General features: G+C 57.5%; 1 protein-coding gene across 1 annotated transcript; it reads left to right on the forward strand.

The window, feature by feature from the left end:
* The first annotated feature begins 5,686 nt into the window (after positions 1 to 5,686).
* On the forward strand, positions 5,687 to 17,576 carry FAM240C (family with sequence similarity 240 member C). The gene is made up of 3 exons (XM_070489157.1): positions 5,687 to 5,831; positions 14,768 to 14,916; positions 17,258 to 17,576. Exons 1-3 carry the CDS (start codon positions 5,715 to 5,717, stop codon positions 17,385 to 17,387), a joined length of 396 nt encoding a protein of 131 aa, XP_070345258.1. The 5' UTR covers positions 5,687 to 5,714; the 3' UTR covers positions 17,388 to 17,576.
* The last annotated feature ends 347 nt before the right edge of the window (positions 17,577 to 17,923 follow it).

A 17,923-nucleotide genomic window follows, 5' to 3' on the forward strand; every position in this document is an offset into this window, starting at 1 on the left:
CGACTTGGTCCTTGGATGAAATCCAGACTACTGAGAACGACGTTGATATTCAGAGCATTTAGCAGAATGTCCAAGCGCCTGCCTCAGGAAGTTGACAGGGTTTCCACAGAAACAGAGGAGGGTCCTGTTATCAAAGACATTTGAGAAACGCAGAATTAGACAGAAACAGCAGGGCCCACCTGACCCCAAACCCTTGTTCAGAGGACCAATGCCACCCTCACAGGATCTTCCAGACCAACCACCATAATTAAATAAACTCCACATCACAACAGGCAGAGCCCTGTTCTGTGTGCTGCACAAATATTCGCGAAGATCCCTTTCTCCCCACTGCACAGATGGGGAAACTGAGGCCAGGGACCCTTACCCAGGTTTCCAGGTTCCGAGGACTCTCTTCCTGGGTCTGATGCAGCTGGGAGAGTTTCTCTCAGACATCCGGACAGGAGCCCGGAGCGTGGGTCTGTGCTGCTTTCTCAGGCGGCCGCTCAGGCATGTGGCTTTCTGCTCCAGGTGCCTGGCGGGCAGGGACGAGAGCCACTGGCCCATCAGTCATCACCAAACCGCGCTCCTAATGGCTTAGGGGAAATAAAGCAGGTAGGAAGACGTTCCTTGCAGGCGGCTCTGGTCAGGAAATTGGTCACAGAGACGCCCTCCCGCTCTGTGACAGCCAGCACCCTCTCTGTCTCCAGGCTTCCCCCTCCTTTCTCCTGGCTGTCGCTGCACGGCATCCGCGGGCAGGTGTCCGGGCCCCTCCCTCCCGCTGTGAGCATCTCAAGTCTGGGGTTTTGCCTCCACCATGGAATCCGGACCCACCCCCCACCGTCCCCGCAATGCCCCCAGGAAGTGTGGGAACCTGGCGCCCCTGAGCTTCCAGGGCGTGTGGTATCCCCTCCTCATGCATTCTGCTGGCTTTTAAGTTAAATAATAGTCAAGATTTAAGATCTGGATATGTCACCTGAAAGTTCAGATTCGGGGCTTCTGTTGACAAAGTTTCCCCAGAGCAGCAGCGAGACTGAGCCGACCGCCAGCCACCCGTTTCAACATGCTGGTCTGTTTGCCGTAGACTTCACCACTCCCTATTGTCTCCCCAACGCTGAGCCAGGTGAATAAAGGGCTCTGCGGCTAAAACAAGTTCCCAGAAACCACAGTGTGACGAGTCCCAGCCTGAATCCTGCTTGGAGTCCCCGTGGCCTCCCCACCGCCCGGCGTCCCACCCATCTCCCAGCTTCATGGCTTCCCTCCCCTTCTCCTCATTCTGCTGCTGAAATCCTACTTGTCTCCAAGGCCGACGGGAATGCCGCCTCGCTGTGGGGTCTTTGGGATCTCCCTTGTGCTCCCCTGGCATGGGGGTTTGCTTCCTTGGGAGCATTCATACCTTTGTGCATTCATTCATCCAACAAGCAAAGGTTGTTGCAGCCCGAGGTCATTCCAGGGAACACCCCTGCCCCCAGGAGCGGCCTTGCAGTGGGAGAAGTTGTGCTCACCAGTAAGGCAGGGAGGCAGGAAAGGGAGCTGGGTGGGGTCCGAGGGAGGCACAGGCTGCTGTTTGTAATAGGAGGACCACACACCCGCCCAGAGTCGCCAAGTCCTGAGCAAGGGCACCCGACTTGGGTCCCTTGAGAAACCACAGCCTTTGTCCAGTAAACAGCCCCTCTAAGGGGACAGCGCCGGGCCCTGGGCAGGCACCCCCACCCCGCACTGGGATTCGTGCTTGACTGTGTCCTGACCACTCCCCGCTCGCTGTGCGAGGGGCTTTTCCTTCCCAGGTGGGTCTCTGACTGACACTGGCTTTTCTGGGGAGACGCCTCTGTTTTTATTTATTTCCCTGCATTGTGTGAGCAAGAAACTGAGCAGCATCATTTGCTGATTCACCCAGGGCGGCTCTGACAGGGTGACGACCACGAGGCTGGCGGGCAGCGTACATGGCACATGCGCGGGGAGACGGTCACCATGGAGCTGAGAAGCTGCAGCCTCTGGCACACGGGCTACTCGGCACCAGGAGAGAAGAGTCGAGGACGCAGTTGCTGGACCTGAGGACCCGCCTGGGGTCCCTGGAGCACAGCATCCAGCCTGCTGGGACCTCCCGGCTGCTCACAGCAGAGCCTCAGGGAAGGCGGCAAGCCTGGGCCACAAGCTCAGGGTCACACCAAGCATCGCGCCAGCCGATGGGGGTGGCTAACGCCAGCAGGCGTACCCGACTGTGAACTACAGAGACCTCTGGTTTGAAAGGGGAACCGGCTGCTCCTGAGGGGAGTGGAGCTCAGAGCCCACCAGTGTGCCTTCCTGGTCGTCTACCACCATCTGTTGGTGGAGGTGGTATCCAGAACTCAGAGCGGACGGCGAGCCGTGCTGAGACAGTAGCTGGGAACCACAGAGCCACGCTGCCCCACAGGCTGCCCCCGCAGACGGCATTCACCAACCATGGGGGAACACGCGGGGCTGGGGACATTCTCGTTAACAAACGTGACACTATTGTGGTCCGCTAATTAGTCAGAAATATCACCTAGCTTAAAATGACGTCAGTACACGATTGCCTGCCCCTCCCAGATCACCACGGGCTGTCCCCACACCTCTCATGGCAGGGGCGCCGTTGGGCAGGCCCTATCCACGCCTTCGCTGTCCCCTGACCGCCTGTCCCCTCCCTTCTCCATTTGCAGCTGGATTCTCCTCGCCCTCCTGTACAAGCTCCCTGTATACTGTAGACCTCACTTGTGTACCTGGCCTTCGCTCCATGAGTATTTTCCACGTGTATCGTTTGTCAACCGTCTCTTTGCTCGTTGCCCCTACAGCAGAAGACCTGCATCCTGTTTTGAACAGCATTTCTTTCATTTCAACCAGCGTGCACACTTCTTTTTTGTTTTTAATTCTACCACCTCCTGGGGCTCTCAGGAGGCGTATTGGGAGCCTGAGAGACGCCAGGCACCCAGGGAATGCCTGTTAGGATGCTGTCTCTAAAGGATGGTGGGGACCACGCCGAGGGGCCGCAGGACGACACAGAGCTGTCCGTGGTGGCGAAGGCGGGCACGGGCGGACAGAGGGGAGGAGAGCAGGGTGAGACTCCCCCTGCAGACGGACTGGGCAGCTGGAGGGCAGAGGTGGGTCACGTCTGCCACTCTCGCTGACCTTGACCTTGACCTTGATTGCCTCATCCGGTTTGGGGGTTTTTTTTTGCAGGAAAAGTCTATTCAAAATGTCGTAAATGAGACCTGCCTGGTGCCGCTGGCTTGTCCTGGACCACACAGAGGACTTGGGGAGCTTGGGAAGCACGAGGGAAAGGTAAAGCATCAACCTCGGGGCGGAATGCACTCTCCCAGGTTCTGTACTGAGCTCTGATTTCAAATTATGCAAATAATACGTGCTCCATACAAAAGTGTTACAATATGCTACAAACTAAGAAAAATGCTACTTACGATGTTTCTAGTTTAATACAAGAAAAATCAACGTATTAATTGGAGGCCATCATTTCACACACCCGTCTGCAGACATAATAAAACAAAGGGGCTTATGGCGTACTGGTTCTTTCACGGTGGACGGGCATCCAGGCTTTGTTGGGGGCTGGCCGGACTGGCCTCTCTTCCCCCTCCCGTGGGCCCAGCACGGGGCCTGGGGAACCCTCGGGCCTCTTCCCAAGCAGGCACAGGGGCCTGGAGGCAGGGTTCTCGCCACGGTTCGCCTTACAGGAACTCAGTCATGTTCCAGACACTTCTGGGGTTGCTGCTCGTCATATTTGATCAGTTTCCTCCCGTCCCTGCGTTCCTCAGCGATTTTTCCAAAGCAGCCGCTGAATCACATCCACGACTTCGCCCTGGCACTCGGGCGGCGTGATTTCTCCTCCATTTGTCGATGTTCTGGTGTGGCTGCGTGGCCTATGGGAAGCCACCCCGCGATGCTGGGATCTGCTCGTGGTTCCACAAGAGCCATGCATCGGTGTGTCGAGAGCACCGCTCCAGGACAGGGAGCCCAGAGAAGCCCCTGATTCAGTTTCCGACTCCCACATGCCAATTTTTAAAATCCCAAAACTGTCAAAGAGCATCTAAGAATAAACGTGTGGTCGTCTCTCACCCTAAACATGTGTGGGTCATTTGGGGACGTCATAGAGGGACAAGCAACACAGCTGATTCCTTCTGAAACGAGAGCTGGTGATTTTCCCCCAAAAGAGAATGTTCAGCCTGACCCTGCGTCGCTGGGGTGGGGGCTGCACTGATCGTTCCTCTGCTGACCCCGCGAGCAGAGGCGCCAGAGGGAGAGAGGGCCCCGCCGTCCAGGATGAGCCCAGCCAACCCAGCTCGGCTGTGCAGACCAACCCTTGGGTCAGCAGTGCCTGCGCTGGCTGCCCTGACACTGCCTGTGAGGGACCAACGCTGGACCAAGGATGACTACCGGCTTCTTAGATGCGTGGACGAACATCCCGGGAGGACACACACACATGCACACACACGTGTGCAGAAATGCATTTATATGTATATCTACGTTTCTATTGTACGTTATTTTTAAACAAGGAATATATACAAGTACATGGCTAGATATTTTAAAGAATTATATCCACGCACATGTACATGCCTGGAGTTGTATGTATGGATGTATATATATTTGTACACATAGTTATATTGTTACATACAACTATATATATTATTTTTTTACATCTGTTGCCAATCTTTCTTTTTCTTTTCATCTTCTTATCCCCAAAGCCCCCCAGTACGTAGTTGTATATTCTAGTTGTGAGTGCCTCTAGTTGTGGCACGTGGGACGCCACCTCAGCATGCCCTGACGAGCGGTGCCGTGTCCGCACCCAGGATCTGAATTGGTGAAACCCTGGGCCGCCAAAGCGGAGTGCACGAACTTAACCACTTGGCCAAGGGGCCAGCTCCTATATACTATCTTTAAACAAGATAAGTCAACACAGACAAAAAGGCTTCTTGTACATACTTCCCTTAAACAGTGTGTAGAGCTTTTCTTTAAAAAACACACTTTCGACCATCTTACATCAAGAAAATTGCATATTTCTGTTTTAGTCTTTCTGGGCCAGATTTTTCTATTGGTATTCAGTAAACATCTATCGTATTCCAAAATATATGTATTATATATGATACATATATATATATATAACTAGACAGTCATTCTGAACAAGCGCACAGGCACGCACCCGGCCCCCTTAAGCTCTGGGAATGCATCCCGTGGAGACTTGAGGCATCCCCTGTGGGGAACTCACAATGTGGCCACTCAAGAAGGCCAAGGTTTGGTCCAGGGAAGGACAACAGGACTGGAGGTCAGGCAGAGTGACCCTAAACATACCTGCTGCCGTCTTGGGTGCATCTTGGTGGTTTTTAATGTCTATTTTGCAGCATATGAAATGCAACGGTGGACATTCCTGAGATGCAGGCCTGTGACCCCACATGACGCTCTCGAGGATGATGGTGACACCTTGATGACGCCCACTGCTTGCTCACAGGCATGTGCAGCCCAAGGCTCCTTCCCAACCATGCGGCTTCTTGGAAGGTGCCCATCAAAAGAAGAAGGCGTCTGTGTCGGCTGTCCATCCTGCATGGAGCCAGCCACGCAGAAGAACCTCACCGAGCTGCCCTCCGGAGTCCTGGATGGAGGACCAGGGACACGTGCCACCAACAACTGCCAGCCCGGAGCCAGATTACGTCTCCAGGGGCCACCGCCAGACAGAAGGCAGCTCGCCTTTCCTGGCAACTGAACTGACGCCAAGCCCCATGTCACCAGCCCGTATAAGAGTGAGCAGCGGGCGAAACGGAGGCGAAGCTCCCGGAGACGACATCCGAGGACGCCCGCCCCGGACATCCCCGCTCTGGCTGAGAAACGACTTAAAAGTAAGCTCTGTGGTTTGACAGACGAGACAGACCCTGCTTGGGAGGGGGGCCGTGAGTCTGGGTGCCCCCCGTACATGAGCGCAACATAGGGGAGCTTGGGCACATGTGGGATTCAGGTCAACCCGCCTGCCCTTCCCTGGGGGAGCTGAACTTTGTTCTCCCCATCTCCCACTCAGATTTCTGATGACAGCGCCCTGGATGGAGAACCCGGGATGTCAGGCTCTCGGTCCCACCCGCTCCCTCCGGGCTCTAGTTTCAGTGTGTCCTCTGCCCGCTTCCTGCTTTTCCCTCTTTCTGCTGGTTGTTTATACTCCATGAGGGTTTAAAGGGCTGCGTGGGGGGGCTGAGCCCCCAAGAATAAAAGCCTTGGTACCCGGTGCTTCTCTCTCAAAGGGGAGCCGCTGAGTCTCAGCTTGAAGATGGTTCAAGTTTTTACTTGGTTTGCGTGACTCTAACGCCGACCCCAGTTTCTCTGGGGAGGTTTCTGCCTAGACGCTCGTGCGTGAGCTCCCTGCCAACAGCGCCGAGTGGTGCGCCTCCCGGTGTCGTGTGCTCACCCTCGGTGGGCCTGAGTTTTCAGCTGTTTAATCCACCGCCAGCATTTTTTCAGCGCAGACAGTGCGTCTGACTTCAGTCCCTTTAGGACAAGCGGCTGCCCTGGCAGGTTTCTGGAAAGCAAGGGAGGGTGTCCAGGTCTAATTTCTTTGGATCTACGGGGCAGCTCCCAGCAAAGCGTTCATCCTCCGACCCCCCGCCCCCGACGGTCTCCACAGGCCTCACGACCGTCATACCTGCCTCCAGGGACATTAGGTCAGGCAACAGCAACACTCACTTCATTTTCAAGCGGAGCTTTTGAAGATGCTCCTGTCCCTGTTTATCGCTGCCTGAGCCCAGTTCCGGAAGCTTCTGGGGCCTGCCCGAAGCAGGGGTATGTTAGGGGGAAATAAGCCTTGTGTCTCAAGCTACCTTTGTCTCCCTAATTGGGAAATGGCTGGTGTGCTCTTCCCCATCACGACAGAAGCCAGCAGTAAAGGGGGGCCTGTCCTGGGACATGTGTGGGGAGAGTCGGTGGCCCGTGTCTGCTCCCTGAGCCCCGAGGGCCGAGTTCCCAGGACAGCTCGGGGCTCAGGTGGCTGCAGGCTGCAGGGCCTCGTTCACACAGAGAAACACGGACCATACACTCTGCACAAAGCCCTTGAGCACAGCGCAGGGCCCAGGGAGACCTGGAACCGGCCAGGGGGCCGCACACACAGGACCCAGGCTCCCCGTGCGCTGGAGAGGTGATGGGGCACAGCCTGCCCCAGACTGGATCCCAAGGCCACATTAACTGGGACAAGTTCTCTGGAAAGGGGGTTGCTGTTGGGCAATTTTCCTTCATTATAGACTTTCTTCATCAGGTCTGGATTTATGCTCCCAGACGGCTGGCATCCTAACCTCTGAGTTATGAGTCCAAAAGAGCTGGTGGAAAGTGAGCACTTAGTCAGCCTGAGTTCATCTCGCTCTGTCACACAGTAGAGCTGAATTTTTCAGCGTTGCCTGGCACAGGTGTGCTTCAGACCGAGGGTTGGCGCCGTCGGGAAGTCGAGCGAGGCCGGTGGATGCCGGGTGCCCAGGGTAAGGCCATCTGCTCTGCAGGCCAGGAACTAGGTCTGCCGGGGAGCCCAGGAGAAGTACACTTGTCAGGTCACACAGGACACGCATCAGCTCATGACACAGGGGCCGCAGCTCAAGAGGAGAGGCCAGCTCCACTGCTGCCTCCTCCCAAGGCTGCAGGTGCAGGAGACTCCACCCAGGAGCCGGCCCCTCCCGGGGACCCCATCCTTTCCTGGGGACCCCTACCCCCCCTGGAGATCCTGCCCCCTTCCGGGTCACCTGCCCCCTCCTGGCACCCCGGCCCCACTCCTAGGGACTCCTACTCCATCTCAAGGATAGCCCTGCCCTCCTCCCAGGATCCCTGCCCCACTCCAGGGTCCCCACCATCTTTGGAGGCCTGGAGGCCAGTACTGGATCACTCCAGAGCCTAGGGAACCCTCCTCTGGGGCCCCCCACTTCCTCCCATCAGAACACAATGTGACTGGCTAGTGTAAATTCTTATCTGAGATTCCCTGAATTCTACAGTCTCCTCCTAATCCTGATTGGGTGTCACCTGTCCCCCTGATTAGGGGGACACTGGTCTTGATTAGCTTCTAAGAACCTGCAGGGAGCATGGTTGGAGCTGGCCTTCCAGGCTGAGGCAGGAAGCCCCCACTGACCACCGCCGGCCCTGACTCTGCCGCGGTGCCTGCAGGGCCTCCGCCATGAGCCGCCCTCCGCCGGCCCAGGAGGGGAATCCAGAGAGGGGCTTCTGCATCAAATGCCATGCCCTCTGGATTCGGGCAACAGCCCTTCACTGCCTTCATCCGAAAGGTCACAGGGTCAGGGATGCGTCTGCTCATTCAGGAGGGGGGTCCCCAGGGCTCCCAGGAGAGGGGGGCTGAGCACCAGCTGGCCTCCTGAGGTCTGGTCCAGCCCTGCACACCTTCATGATGCTTTCCTCAGGAGCCACAGTCATTCATTCATCCATTCGTGTCCCGCTCACTTAACAAATGTTTGCGTGCAGTAGGGGCACAACCACTGCAGGTGTTTCTGGTGCCGTCCTAGGAGCCATGGATGTTTCCATGGGAGACTCCTGCAGCGAGAGGAGAAACAGCCCGGTCATCGTGTGACCAAGTCACTAAGATGGGCTGCAGGCGGCAGGCGGGGACTTTGTTCCCCCCAAACCTAAAGGTCCAGGAGGAGCTGCCAGTGAGAGCCTGGGGCCGTAGCTCCTGGGGCAGGTCAGGGTGGGCAGGCCGGGCCACGGGAGCCGAGGTCACAGGGGGCCTGTGCAGCCCTGGCCGGGATCAGGAACGGGTGGAACTGGCTGAGCCGCAGCGGCCGGGCTTGCTCTGGAGAGAGAAGCCCCGGGCACGGCAGGCAGGATGCGTGGACACGGTGCTCCCAGCCAGCTCCTCAGACCGTCTGTGGAAAGGCCTGATTATGTCCATCCACCTGGATGGACACTTTCATAAAATTCAATGAAAATAAATTCTGGAAAATGACATTTAAAAGATGTAAAATAACCAGCCCAGCTTTTCTGTGGAATCAACGCAAAATTCCTGTCAATCTGTGGTGAAGGCACCTCGCCTCTTCCCTCGGCCAAGTCCTAAGGGTCAGTTGGCCCCAAAGGTGCCACTGTGGGTGGGGCCCCAATGGAGGCCACATGGACACAGGCCCCATGGGGGGGTGACAGGAGAGAGAGGGAGGACACCGTGCCGCCCAGAGTCCGAGCAATGGGAGGAGGGCGGCGCCCTCTCCATGTCAGCCTGGTCAGGGGGCTCCGGCGGGTAGCCCAGGGTGTCCCGTGCCCATCAGCAGGTGCCCCCTCCCCGTGCACGGCTGCTCCCTTACTTCTCGTCAGGAACGAAGGCTGGGAAACTGCCTCCAGTTGTAAAACACCTTCGTCAGAAGCGTAATTTCAGTTTTGTAAAAAGTCGGTTTAAAGCTCCTCCTTTCTCCGGTCAGTGTGCGTTCAATGCCATCAACACAGCGTCCATGGCAATCTCAGAGCCCCTCCTCCTTCCGCACGGACACCACCCCCACCCCGCGGGACCTGCGCCACTGTTTCCCCACCTCCCAGCCGTCGGCCACTTGCGGCCCCGACCACGTCCTCCTGGGCCTCCATCCCTGCCTGAGAGGCCTCCTAGGACTTCTCATTTCACTTCATTTCTTCAAGGAACGGGCATCACCTCGGGTCCTGATGAGGACGTGAGCAGCTCCCAGCTGCCCTCCATCCCCCACTTGTCGGACTCGCTTCAGCCCATCTGTTTGCCCAGAGTGCCTGATGAAATGATTCAGTGTGGAAAACACTACATCTGTGGTTGGGTTTCAACTCCTCATTCGTCATCATGACAAGGCACTTCCAACGAGCCAAGCCCCGGAAAAGCAGACTCTCAGCGGAGAGCACGCAGCCCGTGAGCCTCCGCCGTCCTCACAGGAAGACGCCCAGTGCAGAGGGGGGCTTTGACCCATCGGACGGGCGACAGACAGGAGAAAACCCGGGACACCGGCCTAGGGCAAGGTTGCAAATAAAATCGCCGACAGAGACTGGGGGTGAGGCCCCACGTGCGTATGTTTTAAAAGCTCACAGGGTGGTTCTGAGAACCTCCGACAGCACGTTGAGCTGCCCCTTGGTCTGTCATCCTATTGACACCCATTCCAGAACGTCCGTGAAGTGTTTGATGCGCGGATGCCATGTGGGGCAGCGGGCGTCAAACGGCCCACAGGCATGGACTCAGCCCCCGGAGCGCGTTGAGGCGCACGCCCGCTAGGAGTTCATCAATTACTGATTAGCGGAGGGATCGATTACCGGCTGCTGTTTCCTTCTGGGTTCTCCGGGTTTTGCCAACACACAGACACACTTTTTACTTGTTTGAATCTTAAACTATTCAATAGGATTTGATTTCTGATCAGCAAACGACTTAAAAAAATTCTCTTAGGACACTAAGCTACATCAACAAAAAGAAAAATGGAAAGTGACGTAATTCGTATTCTGTTCGGCACTGTGGTCTCAACGAGTCATTAGCGGGTTTGAACAACTGTTTTTAGGGGCCCGGCTGTGGCGATGCCACTGACACCGCCATCACCTGGTCTGAGTCCACCAGACTGACGTTTCTCTTCTGTTGCCGCATGCATTCTGATGACCGTATTTGTCATCAAACTGTTTTTAAAAACCAGCAAACAGACAGAGACGCCATTTAGGAAACGAATCCTCAGAGAGCTTGATTTCGTCGTTGCTAATTTTAAAGTTGTTCTACACCACCTTTCACTCAGGGTGTCCACCGCTCCCTCGTTCGTTCTGCAAACACATCTGAGTCCCTACCACCTGGCGCCCGGCTGCGGCTGTGTCACAGGGGATCCAGGGGCGGCGTGTCAGTGCCACCTGGAGACACGCAGGAGCCCCACAGGACCTGGAGGGGGCTCCAGCTGACAGAGAGAGACCTGGGTCCTCAGAGTGTAGATTTGATGGCCAAGTAGGACTTGTCCCTGGAGGCTGGGGGGGACATTCCAGGACAAGAGACAGGGCAGCCACACAGAGTCACCGAGTGAGGGGTCTCCCCTCACGCCTGCCCGCGTTCTGCAGTTTCCCTGTCGCCAAGTAGAGCCTGTCCCCAGCTGGCTGCATTTGTGCCCTAGATCCGGCCTGTCCCCATCTTGGCCTCAAGAACATGGTTAAGACAGCCCAGCCTCGAGTGCCAGCGTGAGGACTGAAATGATTGATGAGCCCCCGGAAGACCAGTGCCGTGTAGACAAGCCCACAGGCTCTGGCAGCGAAGGCGCTGATGGAAGAGGTGGCTCGCCCTGGGTGTGTTCAGAAAGGCCAGCCTCCCAGCCCCCGTCCTCCTGCCCAGGGCCTCGCTGCCAGCCTCACCCTCTGCCCTTGACGCCTGCAAATGTCTTTCTCGCTCCTCTGTCAAAACCCCGACAGGTGCAGCCTGCTGTCTTAGGATTAGACACACGGCGGCGTGAACCCGACCTGACAACGCCCTGGCCTCGGGGGTTTAGAGCTGATTTTAAGGAACGCCGTGTCCGGTTTCCAGACCTCCGTGGCATTCCTCTGCACCCAAGCACAGACGGCTGCCCTCACCCGAGACGCCCATCCGCCCTTCTTCCTCCGCACTCTGGAGGGGGTGAGGGGATTCTCCTCTCTCTTCTCCGGGTTTCCCGCATCAGCACCATCCCGGGTTCCCAGCACCGCTCCCCGGCTCGCCCCGTCATGGGTGAACTCGACCCCTAGACGACCTTCAAGCTTAAACCCAGCTTCCCACGGGCTCCTCAGCGGTGCCATCTGAGTCTGACTGGGCTCCTCATGGGCCGGGGCTCACGGGGTTCAGAGTCCCAACTCTGGTCACGGCTGTGAGCAGGCGTCCACATGGCCAGCAGGGACCAAGCACCCTCTGCCCCTATCCTGAGGGGTAACTGCTGTCTGGACCACAGAAATCGCTCCCCACCAAAATGCGCCCCACACGCGTTTACATGCATGCACATACATGTGGCACGCAGGCACACACACGTCTATTTCACGTCTCAGACACCTGGCATGAGAGAGTGACAAGCCGTCGGGACGCGATGCTGAACCCCAGGCAGGCACCCCAAAGCCACCAGGGAGGGCTCCGGGACGCTCTCCCCCACATGACTCAAGTCCCCACATTCGTGTCCTAGGGCCCATGTGCATGGCCCTGCCCCAGCCTCCACGGCCCTGAGCATTTATAAAGCTGGGCTCAACTCGCTCCCACCCCAAATGCACAGGCAGGACCCCACGGCCTTCAACGGTGGGCGCACATGAGACCCTTGGAGACTCAGGTGGACCAAGGAGGGTCTGTCGTGGTGCCTGGGGGTCTGTGCCAGGTGGTCTCCTCACCCTCAGACTCTCCTTCTGCCGGAGGCCCTCAGGCAGGACCAGGCAGGGTGGGGTCCCAGGCCTGACTGGAATCAAGGTCCCACTCAGGGCAAAACAGGCCTGGACCCCTCGAAGGGGCACAGAGGGACCAGGGGGCCGGATACACCCAGTCTGAGCCACCAGCTCCCTCGTGGCAGGTGCATGGAGGGGGCAGCGTCCGTGTGATGGGCAGTCCTGGCAATGGGACAGGTGTCTGGCAGGGCCCTGTCTCTCCTGCCCGGCAGGTGGCAGAGTCCGGGACACGACACCTGCTGGTCAAGAGGGACAGAGGGGCAGTTCCGGGCTCGGGCCCCCCAGGATCTCCCTGTGGCTTCTCATCACAGTTACTTCACAGGTGGAAACAGGACAGCTTATGGTGGAGACGGGCTTCTCCAAACGTGAACTAACAGCCCCTGAGGTTTTCTTCCTCTCTCCCAAGCGCTTCGAGCCCGCACATTCACCCGAATTTCTGAAAGATGAGTGTGACTGATTTAGGGCCCTGAGAGCAGAGCCACAAGGACGGGGCTGTCACCCCGGTGAGGCCGGCTCTGGCCCCTTCTGCATGGACTTTAAACTAGAAGCCATTTGGACACAGCGACAGAGAAGCGACGGCTCCCAGGAGAGGCATGGCCGTCTTTCCGCCTCCCGCTTCTGATAGCTCTCCTCCCGAACGGCACCATCTGCCCCTTTGGTTCTCACCATCCACGTTGTTAACGATGGCTAAGCCAAGATGAAAAATAAAATCTCTCTCGGTCCCAAAAAACTTACCTGGGTTTCGGCTTCTAATTATTCCAGAGGTGCCTTTCCCAGGTTTCGGCTGGTTTGGAGAGCCCCTCTGCCCTGGGTGCCCTGCAGCCCCCACGAGGCTCCGCCCAGACCAGTGTCCACCTGGGCTGAAAGGTCCTCTTTCTCAGAGGGCCTGAACCTGTAGTCCTGTGATCCCATAGTCAGGCAACACATTACAGGCTGAAGGAGGATTGTCAGTGTATAATCGCTCTGACGAAGCTTTAACAACGCCCACTGTTGGGGGTGATGTCCAGGAGCAGAGAAACCCACCACTAACAGAACAACTCAGGTCTCAGGACCCCGCCCTCACTTCCCGCCCGGAGGCCCCCTTGTGAACGGGATAATGTTAATTCGCTGGGGCTGTGGTAACAAGGTGTTCTAAAACACAGCGTCTTGATAGAAAATCTGGGTACAGGAAGGCCAACATATCAGGATGTGACTGTGGTGGAAAGGACAATGTGTCCCTCTCAGTTTCCCAGAGGATGGACGTGCCCCACCCCACAGGGCCGTGCGGAGAAGTGACAGGATGGGCGAGGAGGCGGAGGGACTCAGGGACTGTGGGCGCGAGCCTTTCCCAGGTGAGGCAGTGGGGGCTCAGGATGGGCTGGTTGGAATAATGTCACTGGGCTTTGGGGTGCAGAGGCTGTCTCTGCTCATCTGGTGTCTGGTCCTGGGTGACGAGGGCAGGGGACAGTGGCCCAGAGTGTGAGAGCCCCAGAGAGGACGTAGTGGGGTGTCAGCTCTGGACTGGCTGGTTTGTATTTGAAAAGTGCCCCCCTGGGAGGAGGAGGGGGCAACCAGGGAGGCAGGAGGCCAGGTGCATCATCGAGGCGTCCAGAACAAGGCCCGCCCAGTGTGTGAACGCAGGGCAGGGGTTACAGCATCAAGTCTACAGACTAGAAACACGGTGCATGCACAAGACACTGGGAGGTACCCAGGACGGGGCAGCTCAAACGACAGACGTCCATCGTCTCCCAGTCCTGGAGGCTGGAATCCGAGATCCAGGTGTGGGCAGGGCTGGTTCCTCCTGAGGCCTCTCTCCTGGGCGTGTGGATGCCGTCTTCTCTCCATGTCCTCACATGGTCGTCTTTCTGTGTGTGTCTGTGTCCTGAACTCCTCTTCTTATAAGGACTCCAGTCCTATTGGATCAGGGCCCATCCTAGTGACCGCGTTTAATCTTACTCATCTCTTTAAAGGCCCACCCTCCAAATATAGTGGCATCCAAGGTCCTGGGGGTTAGGGTTTCAACACACGAATTGGGGGGGTGGGATGCAGTTCAGCCCATGACACAGCACAGCAGCCTTAAGAACGGACACGTGCTGTATACGGGCCAAAGCCCCCTTCCAAACACCCGTCCCAGCCATCCTCACGGAAGACCACCCACACGAAGAAACAAAGAACGGATCATTATTTAATTTGTGAAAAGACCAAAAGACCCAAATGGGATTTGCCATCAGGAAACTGTTCCAGAGGTAGCGGGGCCGGACACTTGCCGCATACGGGGCCACGAGCCCTGTGCCAGTCCCCGTCCTGACACGCCTGCTATGGGCCGCTGGGGGCACAGGAAACACAGGGGACCATCCTGTTGTCAGGGCGGAGCCAACTTCATCATTGTCGTTACCACCTGTCCTCACGTGCTCTCGACCAACACAGCACTAAATGGCTGAGTTCTTGCAAATTGTCCCTTTTCCAGAAAATGAGTAAAAACTACACTTGGAAGTATCCTAGAAGAGTAGGCTATGATGCTGGTGTGCTCAAGACGTTTTGGGAGAAAAGAATTGAGCTTCACACAAAACAGCAGCAAAGCGAGGACATGAGGATCCGCCGGAGTGCCTTGGACAGGTGAGCATGGGGTGGGCGACACGGGGGCTGCTCCTGCACAACGCACCATCCCACAGCCAGGCTCAGCCCACACCTTGGCCAGGGGCTTGGCTGCAACAACCACAGCTGCCAGCAAACATCCTCTCAGACTAGCTTTTACAGGAGGAGTGGGCTCCACTGGGAAACACCACTGCCACGAACAAAAATTCAGAATCACAACACTGACTGTAAGTGGGAGAGAAGAACACACACCACCCCATCCCCACACCCCATCACTCCACCCCTCCATCCCATACCTCGTGACCTCATCACTTCATCACCCCAGCCCTGCACCCCATCACTCCACATCCCTCCGTCCCCACACCTCTCACCCCATCCCTCCACCCCACACCCTTCACCCCATCCCTCCATCCCACACCCCATCACTCCATCCCTTCACCCCACACCCCTCACCCCATCCCTCCATCCCACACCCCATCACTCCATCTCTCCATCCCGCACTCCTGAGGGGACTGAGGGAAGCTGTCACAGAGGGCATGTCCCGCTTAGTGTGATTTTCTGACAGCCGCCCCCACTCAGTTGGGGAAAAGCTGTGTGCTCGTCACACTCCTTCCCCCACATGTGCATGACCTGTGGATCCAGAGCCAACACCCTTTCTTCCCTGGCGGCTGGGGGGGGGGGGGGGGGCGGGCCAGGCCTTGTGGGTGTGAGGGGTCTCCTAGGCGACCGAGCGGGCCCAGGAGTAGAGCTCTCAGGGACAGCTAAGCGTGCAGATTAGCGCATAATTCGCACCAGACAAGGACTCAAAGGGCCAGAAAGTGGGCACAGCTTAGTCCCCAAATAGCACTGGCAGCTGCCACCCCGCGAGCGGAGTTGGAAAGGAGGATTTCTGGCGGCCGCGGCGGGCCGGGCTTGGTGCTGACCTTGCCAGTGCCAGAGGTCTGGTTGCTGTGCTGGCCAGCACCCTCTCCCCCATAATCCAGGACACCTGCCCCTGTTGGCACAGGTATGGGGTCCTGGTGCCCTCCTCCTCACAGAGCCGGGCGCTGCACCCGCCTCGCCTCTCGGGGCCGGGACCTCAGCACAGAACCCAGCTGTGGGAGGCGGGGACCTCAGAGTAAGGCCTCCTCCCAGCCCTCAGCTCCCTCCTGGGGTCTCTGTGGCCTCATCCCCAGCCTGCGTGTGCCATGGGGCCCCGGAATCTTCTGGGTCTTCTGCACACAGGTGCAGGGCCCAGGAGAGGCCGGGTCAGACGGTGAGGGTGTATCAGCAGGGGCTGGCTCAGTCACTGAGGTCCCAGGCTGTTGCGGGATGGACTGTAGGGCGGGACATTCTGCACCTCTGGGGAGACGTGGCTGGTTATCTGGGCTATGGACCCCGGCCAGAACATGACCTGTCCACTGGACAGCCACAGCTCCTGGAAACGGCCCCACAGCCATCCTGTGGTGCCCAGGAGTCGTCTGCTTTTAAGCCTCTGGCCCTGGGGCAGCCAGTCAGTAGCCACAGCCAGGTGAAGAGGCAGGAACGTGGCCGACACGTGTGGCACTGCCACACACAGGGCCCTGGCCATCCTCACCTGCTGCTCAGAGGCGCCTTCTTCCTCCAGGTCCCTGGGTCCTGGGACAACTGTCTGTGTGAATCCTCTTACTAATTTGCCCACCAACCCCAGAGGTCAGCAGGAGCCAGGCGCCCACCCCACTCTCCAGCCTCTGGAGCCAAACCACACATTCGCATCTGAAGATATCAGGCAACCATTGCCTGGCAGGCGGATGTCCAGGTTTGGGGGAGCCTGGCCGCCCTTGGCCCAGCCATTCCACCCCCGGCCACCCCTGTGGTCACAGCAGCAGACCGCCTTTCAGTGTGGTCGGGTCAGGCAGGTGGGCACAAGGGAGGAAGTGAGCCCCCGACGAGGCCCAGTATGAGGATGCTCAGTGAGGGCCCCAGGCCACCCCGGGGGCTCCGTGTTCAGCCCCCAGGAGCACACACTCCTATGAAACAAACTAGGTGCCCTCACAAAGTAGGGGTCCAGGTCACAGCTCAGTCTCTCTGGGGCTCAGACGTTTCCAGCAGCTGCTTCCTGGGCAAAGAGATTTCCCTCTCTGGGTGAGGGTCCTGGGTGAGACCCTCCATGACTGACAGTGGCCCTAAGCCTGAGTGGCCAGGCCACTGAGGTCGCAGGGCTCTCTGGGACCCACAAGGTCACAGCTGCCGGCCGGGTCAGGACACAGTGGCTGTTCCCAGGCAGGCAGCCCAGGGAGGGGTGGCTGAGCTCATACACGTGCCCAGGTGCCGACAGATGGGGACCTGGCCGGCACGGTCTCTGGAGGTTGACTCACTGTGCTGAAATTATCGCCGATGGCAGGCTCCGCAGCGAGTGGGCTCAGAAGCTGGAGAAGAGAAACGAGATGCTGCAGAGCTCGAGGGAGGCACCCCAGCCCTCGTCCCTGCTGGGAGTCCAGCCCGTCCGCGCCCCGGACAAGACTGCGGCCTGAACCGCGCGGAGCAGAGATGCCGTCCAAGCCCCCAGGGGTGAGTGGGCATCTTCCTCAGAGTCACCGAGACTCTCACCTCGTTGATGCTCTGACAACCTAGCTTTTGGCTCACGCTGTGCTGAATGCTGCCGTGGAACAGCTTTTCCAGCACATAGTAGGTGCCCAATAAAATCTAAGGCGATTGGAGTGAATGCTGTGTGCAAAATTTTCTTCATATCTTTAAAATTTACATGTATTAAAAGCTTACCATGATATTATTAACTTGCAAAGAGCCCGTTATTAACTTGCCGGGTCCCGGGGTTTTCTGACCTTCTCCTGCCTGCACACTCATTTCACCTTTGATCAAAATATGTGCACAAGTCCCACTAAGGATAATACCTGACCTGACATTGTATAAAGTTTGCTGCTTTTCCAGAATTCCTTTAAATACTTCATTGGTGACCCAGAATATCTCAGAAAACTAAGCGTCCTTATTTTTATAATTGGAAAAGTTCAGTTGGAGAGACATACATTTCCTGAGGCCACAAAGGCCATTA

The sequence above is a fragment of the Equus asinus genome, chromosome 19 (genome assembly GCF_041296235.1).
Source record: "Equus asinus isolate D_3611 breed Donkey chromosome 19, EquAss-T2T_v2, whole genome shotgun sequence".
NCBI classification, from domain to species: Eukaryota; Metazoa; Chordata; class Mammalia; order Perissodactyla; family Equidae; genus Equus; species Equus asinus.